At 48.3% G+C, this 16,688-nt stretch overlaps 1 protein-coding gene across 1 annotated transcript in view; it reads left to right on the plus strand.

Moving 5' to 3' along the window:
• LOC149434578 (protein mono-ADP-ribosyltransferase PARP14-like) overlaps positions 1-9,575 on the plus strand; it is a 60,449-nt gene extending 50,874 nt beyond the window's left edge. The window contains exons 15-17 of the mRNA XM_089663620.1: positions 137-279; positions 1,323-1,497; positions 7,633-9,575. Of these exons, the coding sequence (XP_089519746.1) occupies positions 137-279; positions 1,323-1,497; positions 7,633-7,919 (605 nt within the window). The 3' untranslated portion in view covers positions 7,920-9,575. The remainder of the gene's footprint in view (positions 1-136; positions 280-1,322; positions 1,498-7,632) is intronic.
• Positions 9,576-16,688: the final 7,113 nt, after the last annotated feature.

The raw sequence follows: 16,688 nt of genomic DNA on the forward strand, positions 1-16,688 counted from the left end.
GGGGACCTCAGAAGTATTTTCTCTACATTAAACCATTCTTATTGGCTGCAATGTGAATGCTTTCAGCAGGATTGTGCACCGAGGTTTTACTCGTTCGGTTTTTCATCAGGTCTTGACTGTACGTCTTATATTTCAGATGGGGATACTCTTGGATTACCATCACACTGGGAGCTAATGGGTGGGACTCTTGTGATGGAAGTGAAGGTTGCTTCAGGAACTTCTGAATACTTCGCCGTACAGCAGAAATTCCAGAAAAGCTGCAGCAAACAAATACTTAAGGTAACATCTCTGATACATTGTGACTAATGATGTCAATTGTCAGTGATAGGATTCTCGGTGGGAGTGATTATTATTATTCAGCTCACAGTGTAGGGATTTGGCACACCAATATGGAGACTGGTGCTGTGTATGTGCATTGGAGTAAGTCGACCCTCCATGCCACCAGGGAAAAATGTTGGTTTGCCTGAGGAAGCAGGGTTACATCCAGGGCCATGGATAAGGGGGCACCACTAGTCCTCCTTTATGGGACCCAGGCCAGCAGGGGGTCCAGGCAGCTGAGTGAATCAAATGTGGGCAGGAAGTGTGATCGGCACAGCGGTGGGTGGGGGGGCAATTACTGGAACCAATCCCCTTTATGGCAGCTGAAAGCTGGCTTCTTCTCCTCTCCCTCCAGCTGATTTTCAGCTGCTGCAGTTAGAGTCATAAAGGGGTTCAGTTCCAGTAATTTGCCCCCCTGCACCCATCACCCTTCTTGTGTACTATACATTTCCCCCCTGCTGCTCAGTACCCCCTGTATGCCCCCCACCCCCGCAGTGCTGCTGGCTTCCCTCCTCTCCTTCCTATCGACAGCTGCAAGCACATGATAGGATCCTTCAGGATGGAGAGTGGGGGAAGGGTCCGGTAAATATGTCACAATTATCTTGCTTTCCTGAATGAACACAATGAGTGATTGGTACCCATTACTTACTGTGTTCGTTCATAACTAAAGCTTTGTAAACTGTGTTTTTTTGGGGGGTGGGGGGGGGGGTTGCAGTTTGGCTTTATGGGGCCCTGTGTTTTCTAACAGCAGCCCTGGTTACACAAATACTGGATGACGCCACATAAATGCCCTGGCAAAGGTGATTGCTGATAAAGGCTGGACAGATGTAAAATGCTGAACTAACAGAATCTTGCCAGAGGTCTAGAAAGGGAGTAGCAAACAGGTGCAGGGATGCAGGACCCTTCAAACATCTCCGAAGGCAACAGTAGTGGTTGGAGCACTTTGCAGTTTAACTGGTGGAACAATGTACACATCTGAGCCTTTGTATGTCCTGTCCTCCCAGATTCTGCGAGTACAGAACAGAGATCTCTGGCTCAACTACCAGATAAAGAAGAAGAACATCGACTCCAAGAACGGTTCCACCAACAACGAGAGAGAACTTTTCCATGGGACCGATTTCAAGTCCATCCAGCATGTCAACTATAATGGATTCAATCGGAGCTACGCAGGGAGGAATGGTGAGAGATCTCAGAGGAACAATTACAGCCAACGCTGTAATGTTAGATAAAATCTGGGCGTCTTTCTATACACAGAACATTAGTGCCCACACGGCATTTAAAGGGGAACATCCCAGTATGCAACCAGAGGTACAGTTAACACTTGCCGGTCACCAGACTGTCATACATTTCCAAGGCACAATTCAAAGCCTTCTTACACATCCATTTCCTAGAGCAATGTCTGACTGTTGTATGATGGGTCACCCTGGCCCGGGTATTTACAAGGCCAGGTATCGCTTCTGGGTATGGGGGTGATTTTTAACCTCCCAGCATTTGTAACTATTTGGGCATTTTGGAGTTTTGCAGTAGCACAACTATGCAAGGGTTGCTTGGGCTTCAGTCGTCTGAGACAAACTTACAAAGCTCATCTTTGGGTGTTTTTTCTGAAAAGGATCTTTTACCTTTTACCATTTGGTATGACTCTTAGTTAACTCCTTACTCTCTCCTGTACCATGTGGGTAGGCCATCTTTGTAATACGGGTTCGGCCCCAAACTCAAGGGAGCTGACCGCTAGGGGAGGAAGTCAGAGCACTGATCTCCTCGCTACTGGAGGACCCATCACCTACGCCAGGTACTGAGCTTCTAATTGGCTGCTTTGTAGTTTGCACTAGTTACTGGTTACTCCTAGCAATTGTATTCCTCCTCGGACTTGTCTCGCTGAGTTAACCTTTAGTAGTGGCCTTTCTTCATACCCCATAGAGCTTTACAGACCCTATTCTTCTGATACGCTAAAATCTAACATGCACCCCTTTGAGTAAATTCAGACCAGGCTCAAACATTTAAAACTGAACTGAAAGTTTCTTCGAAAAATCCAAACAGAACTATTAGTGTAGCTGCCCAGGCATAAGTGGCATCCTCCAAAGCTTGGCAGTTTCCTTGATCTTCCGGTGTTCTGTGGTAGACTCCTTTTCTAGTGTCCCATGTTCATTGCAGCAAGAAGCAGGCAAGAGCATGAGAAAGCCCCTCCTGGAACAAGTCTCAGCCCCCCATTTTTATAACACACAGGGTAGGAAGGCAGGGTCTAAAAAGCCTTGGAAAATACCCTAAGGTAACCCCTCCCTACCTGAACAGACTATCTGGCTTGCTAATGCAGAATCCACACCAGTAGGCAACCTGCCTACAAGCAGATTTTTAAAGGGCTCACAACTTCCAGATCTTCCGTTGAGCTCCGGCTCACAGAGCTCTGCGCTAACTTCTTTAGCCTTTGAACTTTAGGGCTAAATGTGATTTTCCCAAGGTTTCTAGAATTGTAGGAAATCCTTCCCCAAACTAACATCTTGTACTAAGGCCTACCCCGCTATTCTCAGTTCTGTATCACCAGGAGGTTCTATCTCTGTTTCTGCTGAGATGCAATGACCCGCCTAACTGCAACTGTCAGCCCCATCTATCATATGAGATTGGTATTTGGGACTTCAGCAATGCCCTGCCAAATGAGCACCCTTGACTAGAAATGGTTTTCATAACACTGCTATATGGTGAGGCCTCCTACACCTCTGATACCTCAGACCTGTCTAACAATCCTCCAGGGTGTCCTCCATACAGAAAATGACCTGGAAGCAGCCCAGCAGTGGACTGCAAGACCTCTTTCATCATCATTAACACACATTGTACCACACCCTCTCAATCTTCTCCACATCTTTCAGTACAGCTGCACCTTGCTTCACTTATTGGTACTCTGCAGTTCCAGACCAGTCATCACAGGAGGAAACACAGAAGTATATGATGGTTGAACATTCATCAGTCTGCACATTCTTGGCCACATGTATCTCACAAAGGGGAACCCTGTATCCAATCCTAAAATCCTCTTGGGTCTGAGCGTGTGGAGAGACTCCTTTTCTGAAGATCTAGAGCACGTGTCAAGTGCAAAGCTGAATCTGGACCGCTAGGCTATTTCAGTTGCAGCTAACCCTTGGCCCCTTCCCCCAACTTGTCTCAGCAGTTGGCAGCAGAGAGGAGGACAGAGCTCCCCCTACAGATGCTGCACCCCCTCGTCTCTGCCTCCCATGGTCTCAGCATTCAGAAGACTCCAGTAGTTCACTCCATTCCTTCTCTAGTCCTCCTCCAGACACTGCACATTTTGCTTCCCAGCTCCGCCCACAGCTTCTTCCCAGCAGCACAAGGTAATAGGGGAGCACTGTCATGTAAGGGTGGTGGGGAGCTCTTGATTTCTGATGGTGGGGAGGCTCTTGACATAAGGGAGTGACATGCTCTGGACATCTAGTCTTACAGATACAAGTGGCCTTTGTGGGCAACCATAATGCTGATGCAGCCCGTGATGAAAATGAGTTTGACACCCCTGTTCTAGAGGATGCCTGAGAGCTGGAGGCAGCCTTACCATTAATTGAGACAATAGCCTGGTGCTCTTCCTATGCTTTGCTATTCTCCATATTTACTATTATCCTCTCTGACTCAGTGACCTCGAGTTGCTCCACAACCTCTCTAGGGAAATTATATGTTTTATATGCAGCACTCACCCCCTAACAGGCCCACTGATTTGGCCCCAGGGTTCTTTCCCTAGACCAGAGTCCCTGTAATCAGAGTTGGGGGTCCTTGCCCACCCAAATATCTCTCTGAACCTCCAAACTCCAGGTCCCAAATGAGGATTTACCAATCCAGAGAGGACTGTAAGTCAGGCCCTCCTCCTGGATCAGACTACCATGAAACCCCTCACCCTGCATGGGTAAGAACACCTGAGTACACCAATTTTATACAAATCATCCCCCTTAAAAGGAACTGCAGCCCAAACACAGGCAGATTCACATTTAACCCTTACCTCCCCACTGTACAGGGGGGATGTCTCTGTTTAGGTACACAGGTGCCAACTGGGGTCCCTCCCATACCACAGCATACAGTCTTATTGGCAGTCTCTCTGATTACTGTTTCTTGCAATCCCAGCAATTTTCCCTTTAAAGAAAGTCTTGTCAACCTCTGCTGTAGGTGTCACCATCTTCATTTGTGAACACTGGGGTTGGGATGGCTCATTTGGCTCCATTTTTCCCTTTGGACCTGCCATTCCACCCAGGTGGCCTCATGTTAAAACAACAGCAGGTACACAGTGGTGCACCTAATGTGTAGCCCAAAAACATGCCATCAAGAATGTGACTAAATGTAAGTGGTAGGTGATATAAGTGAAACAAATATTAACCAAATATAAATACATGTGATCATAAATGAACAAAATTCATAAATCATATAGCACAAAGTCCCAAATGTATAAATGTGATGAATCAATCTTCGACCATGAAAATAAATACGTGCTCAAGTGCATCAGACCATCTGTCACCGTCTAGCGCGCACGCTTACCTCCATTCTTTGACCCTCAAAGGAGTCATAAGGCATAACAAATCACCAGATAGTCCCAGGTGGGATGAATCTCACTCTCTGGATGGACACAGGATCAGCTTCCACACAGCCCACGGTTAATCAACCATTACAATGGTAAGGCACCTTTACAAAACTCCTCCACTCTCCCAATGGCTCATAAACAGGAAATCAGAGAAAAAGCCACCAATAGAGTAATAGAGTAAAGTTTATTATACCATACACAAATGCCAAAGACCTACTCACACATTAAACTCGGGTCATAGACCCACCAGGCATGAACTATATAACCCACAGTCAGGGTGCTTGCATAGGGAGTCCAAAGATGGCTGCCGTCCAAGCGTAATTACATCACCACGCTCTAGTCCGGTATGCCGTTCTTGGGTGCATTTCAGGTAATGTTAGGTTAACTGTGAATTGGGGAAATAGAGGTCTCTGCATATAGTTTGGTTTTTGCTCCCGAGGTGGTGTGTTGTGGCTGGGGGGGCCTATTGTTCCACAAATACAAAATAACCAGATTTAGGCTTAGTGCCTTCAAAGATCAGCAACCTTAATGTATATTTCTGTTTTAAAGGAATTGGTTCTGCTATTGTTGTTACATGTTAATAAAAGGCTGCTCTGGCCACTTTGTATCCAGACTCTGGTGTGGTCTGGTTCTTGGCCGGTATATGAATAGACTGGGTCTGGGCATAGCAGGTAATCTTACTAGGAATGGGGACATCTGTTCTACCTCAGTCATGTAGCTCTGGCTTTTCTTGTACCTGACAGTGTCCCACACTGACCTTTTGAGAGACTTTGGTGGTCATTTGGGTAGGGAACCTTCTAAATAAGGGAACCCATGTCACTTTGGCATGCTTCTGGTGAATGGATGGTCAGGGACAGGAACCCACTTACGAGGGAGAGTGTAAAGTGTAGGGAAAGGTTCCTGGGGAGTAGGGGTGAGTTCAGGGCAGGTTCTCTGGTTATTGCAAATCCTCCGATGTTTGGAACAGAGACGTGGAGCCGGAGGGAGGTGCTTCTTCATCCTAGTTACCTCTTCTTAAGGAACGCTAGATGCAGCCATCGTCTGGTCACACAACTGGTGAATGCAATACTGTACAATTCTGCACCACTCTGCAAATACTGAATATTTCAATTGACCTGTGCAAAGATTGTATACTTGTTTGTGTTGCACTATAATAAGGACCCATATAAAGGAGCTGTGCTTTATCCAAAGAGTGTGGCTGATTACTTCCAATTTAAGGTACCCAGCCCCAGCCACCTATCCTGGCCTGCCACCATTACTAGCTCCTGCCACCTCTGCTGATCAGCTACCACTGCCAGCTACTGCCATCTCCCCTAGACTGCTACCAGTATCAGCTCACACCACTTCTGCTGGCTTGCCACCATTACCAGCTCTTGCCATCCCTTTCTGGCTTGCCAGTGTCACCATTACTAGCTCCTGCCACCTCTGCTGACCAGCTACCACTACCAGCTATTGCCATCTCCCCTAGACTGCTACCAGTACCAGTTATTGCCATCTCCCCTAGACTGCTACCAGTACCAGCTCACGCCACTTCTGCTAGCCTGGCACCATTACTAGCTCCTGCCACAACTACTGGGCTGTAACCATTACCAACTCCTGCCACCACTGCTGGTCTGCCACTATTATCAACTTCTGCCACCTCTGCTGGCCTGCCACCATTACCAACTCCTGCCTTCTTGGCTGGTCCCTCCACCATTACCAACTACTGTCACATCTGCTGGCCTGCCACCATTACCAACTCCTGTCACCTCTGCTGGCCTGCCACCATTACCAACTCCTGCCTTCTCGGCTGGTCCCTCCACCATTACCAACTACTGTCACATCTGCTGGCCTGCCATTACCAACTCCTGCCACCACTGCTGGTCTGCCACTATTATCAACTTCTGCCACCTCTGCTGGCCTGCCACCATTACCAACTCCTGCCATCTCGGCTGGCCTCTCCACCATCTCGGCTGGCCCCTCCACCATTACCAGCTCCTGCCACCTCTGCTGGCCTGCCACTATTTACAGCTCCTGCCACCATTACCAGCTCCTGCCACCTCTGCTGGCCTGCCACCATTTCCATCTCTTGCCACCTCTGCTGGCCTGCCACCATTTCCATCTCTTGCCACCTCTGCTGGCCTGCCACCATTTCCATCTCCTGCCACCTCTGCTGGCCTGCCACTATTTCCAGTTTCTGCCACCTCTGCTGGCCTTCCACCATTACTAACTCTTGCCCCCTCTGCTGACCTTCCACCATTACCAACTCTTGCCACCTCTGCTGGCCTGTCACCATTTCCAGTTCCTGCCACCTCTGCTGACCTTCCACCATTACCAACTCCTGCCCACCTCTGCTGGCCTGCCACCATTACCAGCTCCTGTCATCTCTGCTGGCCTGCCACCATTACCAACTACTGCCACCTGTGCTGACCTGACATAATTATCAGCTTCTGCCACCTCTGCTGTCCTTGGATTGGGGAATATGACCAAAGTGAAAGATACCTAACACAGTCCAACATTCCACAACCTAGTTACTCTATCAGGTAATAAACACCTGACAGAGGCTGTAACCTTTCCCCATTTTATCCATATTGGGGATTTTATATCTCACTAATAGCAGGAGTTACCATCAAGTACAGTACAGACTTGCGTCCTGTGTGTTGTGTCTCAGTGTCATCTTGTTCTACTCGCACCTCCAGACCTTCTCTCCTGCTGCACCTCATTTCTAGGACTCCAATATTATTCTGTGACGTGTCTTTCTTTTTGAACAGCTGCTGCCTATGGAAATGGAACTTATTTTGCAGTAAATGCAAGTTACTCTGCTGACGACACATACTCCAAACCTGACAGAAATGGACAGAAGCACATGTACCTGGCCCGCGTTCTCACCGGACTCTACTGTGTTGGAAGCCAAGGGATGATAGCACCTCCAGCCAAAAATACAGCCAACGCCACCGACCTGTATGACAGCGTGACGAATAACGTCCAGAACCCTGCAATGTTTGTGATATTTAACGACATCCAGGCCTACCCCGAATATCACATCATCTTCCAGTGATGACCTATGACTGTGCCCGAGGATCATACAAATCTCCGGGACATAGGCTCCTGAAAATCCCTGTTTTAGTGTCACTTGGTCTGATTAAAATATAATATTGTCAGATAATTGCGCTTGTCTACAGAAGCTATAAAACAATGTTAAATAATTCCAGAGGCAGCAAGCACACAGAGACTCATTAGTGAAGGACCAGAGAGTGATGAGGAGGTGAAGGTCCTAGCCTCCCATTGTGTATCTATACCAATTGCATGTTTTTCAATAATAGTGTATTCAGGGGTTAAAATTTCGAGTCCAGACCTAATAGCTGGTCACAAAACTTACTCTCCACCAGTTGCCCCACCCAACCTTGCCCAGGCCCGCCCCAACCCCACCTCATCCCGCCCCCAGCAAACTTATGAAATTACATTTTTCTTTAGAATAAAGACTCCAAAATATAAAACTGTATACAGTAATGTATATCCCAGCTCCCCTGTACTCCATTATAGTGATATAACATGCTGTATACAGTACTTATTCCTAGTCCTTCTGAGTCCCCCGTGGCGGTGGAGAGGGTGTCTCCTCTCAGCGGAGGAGAGCGGACCACTCCTGCACCTGTCCCCTCAGCGGCGTTGCTGCAGAAGCCGGAAACCAGAAGTTGTAAACTGGAACTCGGCTTCCCAATGAGGCTTGGAGTGCAGGTGTAGTCACTCCATCATCTGTGCTCGCTGCTCGCCACAGAGGAATTTCTCCTCGCATTTGGCGAGCGGCTTTTTCAAGCCCTGGGGTATTATACAGTAGGTGACATGATGGTTCAGCAGAACTTCATCCTTTCTTGGATACCATGTAACTACACAGCAGCAACTCCATGTTGCCAATAATTATGGGTAAGACTGTATGGAGGAGCCATGATATTCCACCAGTCTTCCATAGAATAGTCATGGTTGGGGATTGTATCTTCTTCCAAAAAACTCAAGCAATATCAGTGAAGAGTTGGTTCACCAATGACGGTGACAACAAAAGTGCTTTTTAGTTGGTTTGTGCCCTGAATGACCACACATTGGTCTATGGGTCCAATAGTTGAAGGCCTGATGGAGGCAGGGGCGGACTGACCATTTGGAAACTCGGGCACTGCCCGAGGGCCCGGGGTCAGTAGGGGGCCCCATGAGATGCCCCTGGTACCTTGTTCATAGGCTTTTTTGAGTTTGGGCAAGGACACAGGGGCCCCATGATCCCCTATTGCCCGGGGGCCCCATGAATTGTCAGCCCGCCCCTGGATGGAGGTACAGGTATACCGTATAAAGTTTTCCTTTGATAATAAAAAAAAATCTGGAGATATCATTATCATTTACCACTAAAAGAAAGCCCAATTTGTCCTGAAAAAAAAAAACACAAAGCATAATCCACCTAGATGCACAAAGTAGTTGCAATGATATGTAGAGTTTTACTAACACGTGCCAAAGTTGCAAAATTGTGTTCAGGCGTTAACATTTGTTTTACCCTCCGTCACGAAGGGGTCAAACACAACGATACACCTGAAATCAGCCTTTATCAGCACCATGGTTACATTTATTTTTTATTCTTTACCATTGTTACATTGTGTCTCTCGTAAGATGTACATTTTTTATACTCTTCACCACCATTGGCCATAATAAAAGAATATTTATTCAGAAGACAGAATACCCAAGAGAACATTTGTTTTTTGCCCAATTTGCACAGAATGGACGTACGTACAGAATGCCTATTTATTTATTTCAGGTACTTATATAGCGCGGTCAATTTACGCAGCGCTTTACATATATATTGTACATTCACATCGGTCCCTAACCCTCAAGGAGTGTACAATCTAAGGTCCCTAACTCACATTCATACATACACATACTAGGGACAATTTAGACAGGAGCCAATTCACCTACCAGCATGTCTTTGGAGTGTGGGAGGAAACCCACACAGGCACAGGGAGAACATGCAAACTCCAGGCAGGAGGTGCCATGGCTGGGATTTGAACCAACGACCCGAGTACTGCCAGGCGGAAGTGCTAACCATTTAGCCCCTGTGCTGCCCGCCTATGCAACTTGTTTTATAATAAGACCTCTTAGGAAATGCTGTTACTGGCAGGATCTCCAGATAAGAGACTTACGTATTCCTAAAAAACAAATCTATGTACTGTACGTTGAGGTATGGCGCCAAAGGTACAACAAATAGATTTTCATTTTAAATACAACTGAAGCCGTTCTGTAGGTTGGGTATTTCCTATGACTGATACATTGTTACTTCTGTGTTAGGCATGCATTGGGTGTTGGTGTTGCTATGTCCACTCAGTGAGGGGAGGGACTTTCCCCGAACAGGAGGAGATCTCAGTGAGCGTGGAAGAAACAGAAGGTGAAGCAGACAATGAACAAGGTGACAACACCTACAGCGCTCACCCAAAGCTTCACTAGTCCTCTTGCAGCCGGTTTATTCTTTGAATGAAATGTGACTCTAACTAAGCTTGAAATGCCCCCCACCCCCCTTCTAAATCCAATTCTAACTGCCCTGTAGAAGGATGAGGCTTGTACTTACCTATTCTCGGGGTGCTCAGGTCCGGTCACATGATCAGCTCCCAGAGGCAGCTTCAGGGGAGAAGGGGGATTGCTGACAATGGATGCCCCATAGTAAGTCTATGAGCGACTTCACCTCCCGGACATTCCATCCATTGTCAGTGCTCTTTCCTGCTGGGGAGATCACGTGACCAGACAAGAGCACCCTGGGAATAGGTAAGTATCTTCCTTCTAGAGGGCATTTAGTACAGTAATTAGAAGGTGGGTGGGAGCAGGTTAAGTCTTAGAGCTTGGAATTCCACTTTGAGTTGGTCATACGCGGTGTCATATGGGGGTTGTTTAGCTCAGTGGCAGAAGCATTTTGGTGAGTTAACTGTAGTTTAGGGCTTGCTGACCCACTCTTCTTAAAAAAAAACTAAGTAAAGTCCATAAAATAGTTGCCCATGTGGGGGTTTCCACCAACAGACTAATAATAGAAAATGCTGAGCTCCCTTTTAAGCAACACCGCCACTTTTGTTACTGGTCCCTCAGACCATCTTACCCAGCTATCCTGGCTCTCTGGGATCTACTGGCTCCCTCATCCTTGTAGGTGCAGCTCAATGCTATGCAGGCCTACTCAGGGGCGTATTTACCACAAGGCAAACAAGGCACTTGCCTAGGGTGGCATTTTTCAGGGGGGCAGCACCTCCGCCCAGAAGAAGGGAAGAAAGAAGGGACATGTGTTCCAAGGGAACCAAGTGGGATCCGAGAGAGGCTGCGGGCTGCTTAATGGTGTATGTAGAGCCTGACTCTCATTTCGGGGATGTCCGGAGATGAAGATGAGTGTCTTTCTCTCTATCGCTGGGAGGGGGGGGGGGGCGAGTAGTTGAAGGCTCTCCCAGGTGGGGGGCAGGGGTATTATTGGTCAATGTCAGGCTTTCTCCATGAGAGGGGCAAGGGGGGAGTTGGTTTTGGTCGGTGTCCTTGGTGGCAGATGATTCTTGTGTTGCCTAGGGCAGCACAAAACCTAAATACACCAATGGGCCTACTCCTAGCCAATAAGGGATCTCCTGGCACCCCAGGCTCTCTCACTTCTCCGAGAATTACAGATTCCCTCGGTCCCCTGGACTCGCCTAGTTGTCTCAGCTCTCCCAGTCCTCCAGACTGGCTTAGATGTCCCAACTCTCCCAGTCCTGTGGGTAAGGAATCTCTACAACATAGAGTGTTGCCTCCTGAGTGACACACCTTTCCTCATGGGAGTGCGCCTGTCCCTAGAGGGGACTCTTTATCTCTGGAGAAAAAGAAATTGAATCTCCAAACTTGGAAAGGTTTCTTCACAGTGAGAGCTGTGAGAATGTGGAATAGACTCCCTCAGGAGTTGGTTGTGGCCGGCTCAGTGGATTGCTGTAGGAAAGTTCTAGATTGTTTCTTGGATACACAGAATATAACTGGATATAACATTTATAGGGAAAGGTGATCCAGGGAATATCAGATAAGGGAGGAATTTTTTTCCCTGCAGGAGCAAATTGGATCGTGCTTTGCTGTTTTTTTTTCCTTCCTCTGGATCAACTGTGGGTGTAGGATTATAACTTTTTTTTTAATGATTGAACTGGATGGACTTTTGTCTTTTTTCAGCCAGACTAACTATTTGTAGATGGGATCCCTGAGCTATGGTCAGGTCCTGTCTTATAATAAGTGTGCACACCTGTACATTCACACAGCCTGCGGGTCTCCAGTAAGACCTGGACTGAGGTTGAAGGCTTCTTCCCACCTAAGACACTGTGAAGTCTTTGTACTCTGGACCCTGACCCTAGATTAAAAAAATCATGTGGGTAGGGTGCAGCATGGTGCGTGATGGTAATGACATTGTATTGGTATGTATAGTAATTAATCAGTGTATTGAAGAACTTCCATAATAGTAACAACAACCTGTCAGGGAGAACGCCCATCTGAGAACTCATAGTCAATGCAGCAGAGAGTCAGTGGTAGTAGGCCCGAGCTGAAGACAGCACCTACCGAGGTAGATGGAGTGTGACGTGGTCTGTCAAACCAAAGAGGAGGCTTGCAGAAAAGCAGATATAGGCCCTACACTTTCTTACCTCCTCCGGAACCTTTCCCTACCCCTAGTGCTGTCCCTGACAGACCCGTCATCTCTCCCTACACCAGCCACTTTGCAAAATGTGCACCAAAGCCTGGGGGTCAGGGACTTAAAAGACTCTGCGTGACCCAAGATGGCCACCAGGGTCACCTGCGTGCAGTGCAGCCAACCAGAACGCTGCCCCAGGGGACCAAGGAAACCATAGAGAAACCAAGTTTCTCCTGACTTCCTCTCCAGCTGCAGTACTGCTCCGGCTGAGCGCCACCTACAGCGAAGAAAGCAGACTGCACCTGCCTACAAATGAATACCCAGTTTTCTCTGCTCAGTACAAGAACCCCACGCTTTGCAGCCGTGACAACCCGGTGCAGATTCTGCCAATACTCGCACATTGGCCAGGCCCGGATTTGTCACAAGGGGTAGATTCTGTACATTCATATGGAAAATCTCATCAGTACATTTGGTAACATCATTAAAAAGTACTTCAACATTTTATTTGCTTTTAACATTCGATTTTGGAGCGAATGGAATTTCCCGAATGAAAACCGCATTCACTGTTAGAAATTTGTTCTTTCAAGAAAACTTTTCCATCCTGCTCCATCGATGGTAAAGTTGATCCAAGGAATATCCGATTGCCTCTCGGAGGATCAGGAAGGAATGTTTCCCCTGCAGGAGGAGATTGGATCGTGCTTTGCTGGGTTTTTTTGCCTTCCTCTGGATCCACTGTGGGTGTAGGATTATTATAACTTTTGTTTTTTTAATGGTTGAACTGGATGGACTTTTGTCTTTTTTCAGCCAGACTAACTATGTAACTATGAATTTTCTCATCACTGCCATCAAAAATGAATGAGGGTTTGACCTCCACAAATGATAGTAAAACCAGCTGAACATATGACTGGTGTATGGCCAGCTTTACTTCTATCCCGCCAGTCACTTATCAGTTAATGATTGCATGCCATGGGGCTGGGACTTTTCATTCCTCCATATGTGTACATATGATAAGCAAGAGGTGACAACAAGCTGCTGATTATCTCACCTGTTCAGTCTCCAGGGAGTTCATTACACAACCATACAAACGGGCGGACTGACCATTTGGAAACTCGGGCACTGCCCGAGGGCTCGGGGTCAGTAGGGGGCGCCGTGAGATGCCCCTGGTACCTTTTTCTTAGGCTTTTTTGAGGCAAGAACACAGGGGCCCTATGATCCACTATTACCCAGGGGCCCCATGAGTTCGCAGTCTGCCCCTGCATACAAATGTGTCATATGAGGGGTACAGAGAAGATAGGGAGATGAGAGTAGTAGACCACATAGAAGAGGTCTTCCTAAAAAATAATAATATATGTGATAGTCGGCATGGAGCCACGAAAGACTGAACTTGTCAATCATATCTGTATTATACAGTATAAATACTGTATAATAATAATTAGAGATGAGCGAAGAAATGAAAAATTCGATTCGACTGATTCGGCGAATTCGTGGACAATATTCGATTCGAGTCGAATAAATTCGCTGTGAATTTAACTTAAAAAAGGGTGTTTCTAGGCTTCAGAGAGACTTAATATTAGTGCAGAACACTGTACCTTTAATTTAAATGCCCTTGGAGTCTGCTGGGGAAGAGAAATAATACTGTCTGTCAGTATGACATGCAGATGAGTGCCGTCGATCTTAGAATCACTGCACACTTCACTCCTTTGGCCAGTCACGGGGCCAAAACCAGTGTTTGGAGCCACAGTGTGGCGGTGGAGGCAGCAGCAATGGGAGGCCATACAGCAACCTATGACAAAATGGAAACCAGCAGGAGCGTGAGGAGACCTGAAAGTGGCACATGGCAGAGTGGGAGCAATGGGAGGCGGTACAGGGACCCAGGTCACACTATGGGCCCAGCAGCAGCGTGACCAGGCGGTACGGGGGCCCATGGCCGATATGGGGCTTGGTGGCACCTATGGAAGGCCTGTAATCTGCCAGCAACCTATGACAAAATGGACAACCGCAGGAGTGTGAGGAGATTTCAAAGTGGCACATGGCAGAGTGGAAGCAATGGAAGGCCGTACAGGGACCCAGGTCACACTGTGGGACCAGCATCAGCGTGAACAGGCGGTACGGGGGCCCATGGCCGATTTGACCTCATTCATCCCATAGTCCTGCCGACTCACGAATAGCGTGGCCTCCTCAAAGGGCCTGAGCAAGCGCAGGTGTCACACATGAGCTGCCAATGGCTGACATCTAAGTTACACAGGGAGTACCTTTATCCGCTTTTAACATCAGGAAATCTGTGATGGCCTTTAGCTGTTCGTAAAGGCGGTCTAACATATGTAGGGTTGAATTCCACCTTGTTGCAACGTCACAGCATGAGGAGTCGGTACGGGGGCCCATGGCAGATTACATGTCTGGCAGCAGCTATGTGAGGCCCGTAATCTGCCTGCACCCTATGTCAAAAAATTTAACACACCAGCAGTGTGAAGAGACCTGAAAGTGGCACATGGCAGCAGAGTGTGGCGATGGAGACAGCAGCAATGGGAGGCCGTACAGGGACCCATGAGAGACTCTAGACTTGGCAGCAGCATGAGGAGGCGGTATATAGGGGCCCATGGCAGATTAGGGGCCTGGCAGCAGCTATGTGAGGCCCGTAATCTGCCTGCACCCTATGTCAAAAAATTTAACACACCAGCAGTGTGAAGAGACCTGAAAGTGGCACATGGCAGCAGAGTGTGGCGATGGAGACAGCAGCAATGGGAGGCCATACAGGGACCCATGACAGACTCTGGACTTGGCAGCAGCATGAGGAGGCGGTATATAGGGGCCCATGGCAGATTAGGGGCCTGGCAGCAGCTATGTGAGGCCCGTAATCTGCCTGCACCCTATGTCAAAAAATTTAACACACCAGCAGTGTGAAGAGACCTGAAAGTGGCACATGGCAGCAGAGTGTGGCGATGGAGACAGCAGCAATGGGAGGCCGTACAGGGACCCATGAGAGACTCTAGACTTGGCAGCAGCATGAGGAGGCGGTATATAGGGGCCCATGGCAGATTAGGGGCCTGGCAGCAGCTATGTGAGGCCCGTAATCTGCCTGCACCCTATGTCAAAAAATTTAACACACCAGCAGTGTGTGAGGAGACCTGAAAGTGGCACATGGCAGAGTGTGGCGATGGAGACAGCAGCAATGGGAGGCCGTACAGGGACCCATGAGAGACTCTGGACCTGGCAGCAGCATGAGGAAGCGGTATATAGGGGCCTATGGCAGATTAGGGGCCTGGCAGCAGCTATAGGAGGCCCATAATCTGCCAGCACCCTATGTCAAAAAATTCTACACACCAGCAGTGTGTGAGGAGACCTGAAAGTGGCACATGGCAGAGTGTGGCGATGGAGACAGCAGCAATGGGAGGCCGTACAGGGACCCATGAGAGACTCTGGACCTGGCAGCAGCATGAGGAGGCGGTATATAGGGGCCTATGGCAGATTAGGGGCCTGGCAGCAGCTATAGGAGGCCCATAATCTGCCAGCACCCTATGTCAAAAAATTCTACACACCAGCAGTGTGAGGAGACCTGAAAGTGGCACATGGCAGCAGAGTGTGGCGATGGAGACAGCAGCAATGGGAGGCCGTACAGGGACCCATGACAGACTCTAGACTTGGCAGCAGCATGAGGAGGCGGTATATAGGGGCCCATGGCAGATTAGGGGCCTGGCAGCAGCTATGTGAGGCCCGTAATCTGCCTGCACCCTATGTCAAAAAATTTAACACACCAGCAGTGTGAAGAGACCTGAAAGTGGCACATGGCAGCAGAGTGTGGCGATGGAGACAGCAGCAATGGGAGGCCATACAGGGACCCATGACAGACTCTGGACTTGGCAGCAGCATGAGGAGGCGGTATATAGGGGCCCATGGCAGATTAGGGGCCTGGCAGCAGCTATGTGAGGCCCGTAATCTGCCTGCACCCTATGTCAAAAAATTTAACACACCAGCAGTGTGAAGAGACCTGAAAGTGGCACATGGCAGCAGAGTGTGGCGATGGAGACAGCAGCAATGGGAGGCCGTACAGGGACCCATGAGAGACTCTAGACTTGGCAGCAGCATGAGGAGGCGGTATATAGGGGCCCATGGCAGATTAGGGGCCTGGCAGCAGCTATGTGAGGCCCGTAATCTGCCTGCACCCTATGTCAAAAAATTTAACACACCAGC

The sequence above is a fragment of the Staurois parvus genome, unplaced genomic scaffold (assembly GCF_062004578.1).
Source record: "Staurois parvus isolate SC_StPar_1 unplaced genomic scaffold, SC_StPar_1.0 ptg001732l, whole genome shotgun sequence".
NCBI classification, from domain to species: domain Eukaryota; kingdom Metazoa; phylum Chordata; class Amphibia; order Anura; family Ranidae; genus Staurois; species Staurois parvus.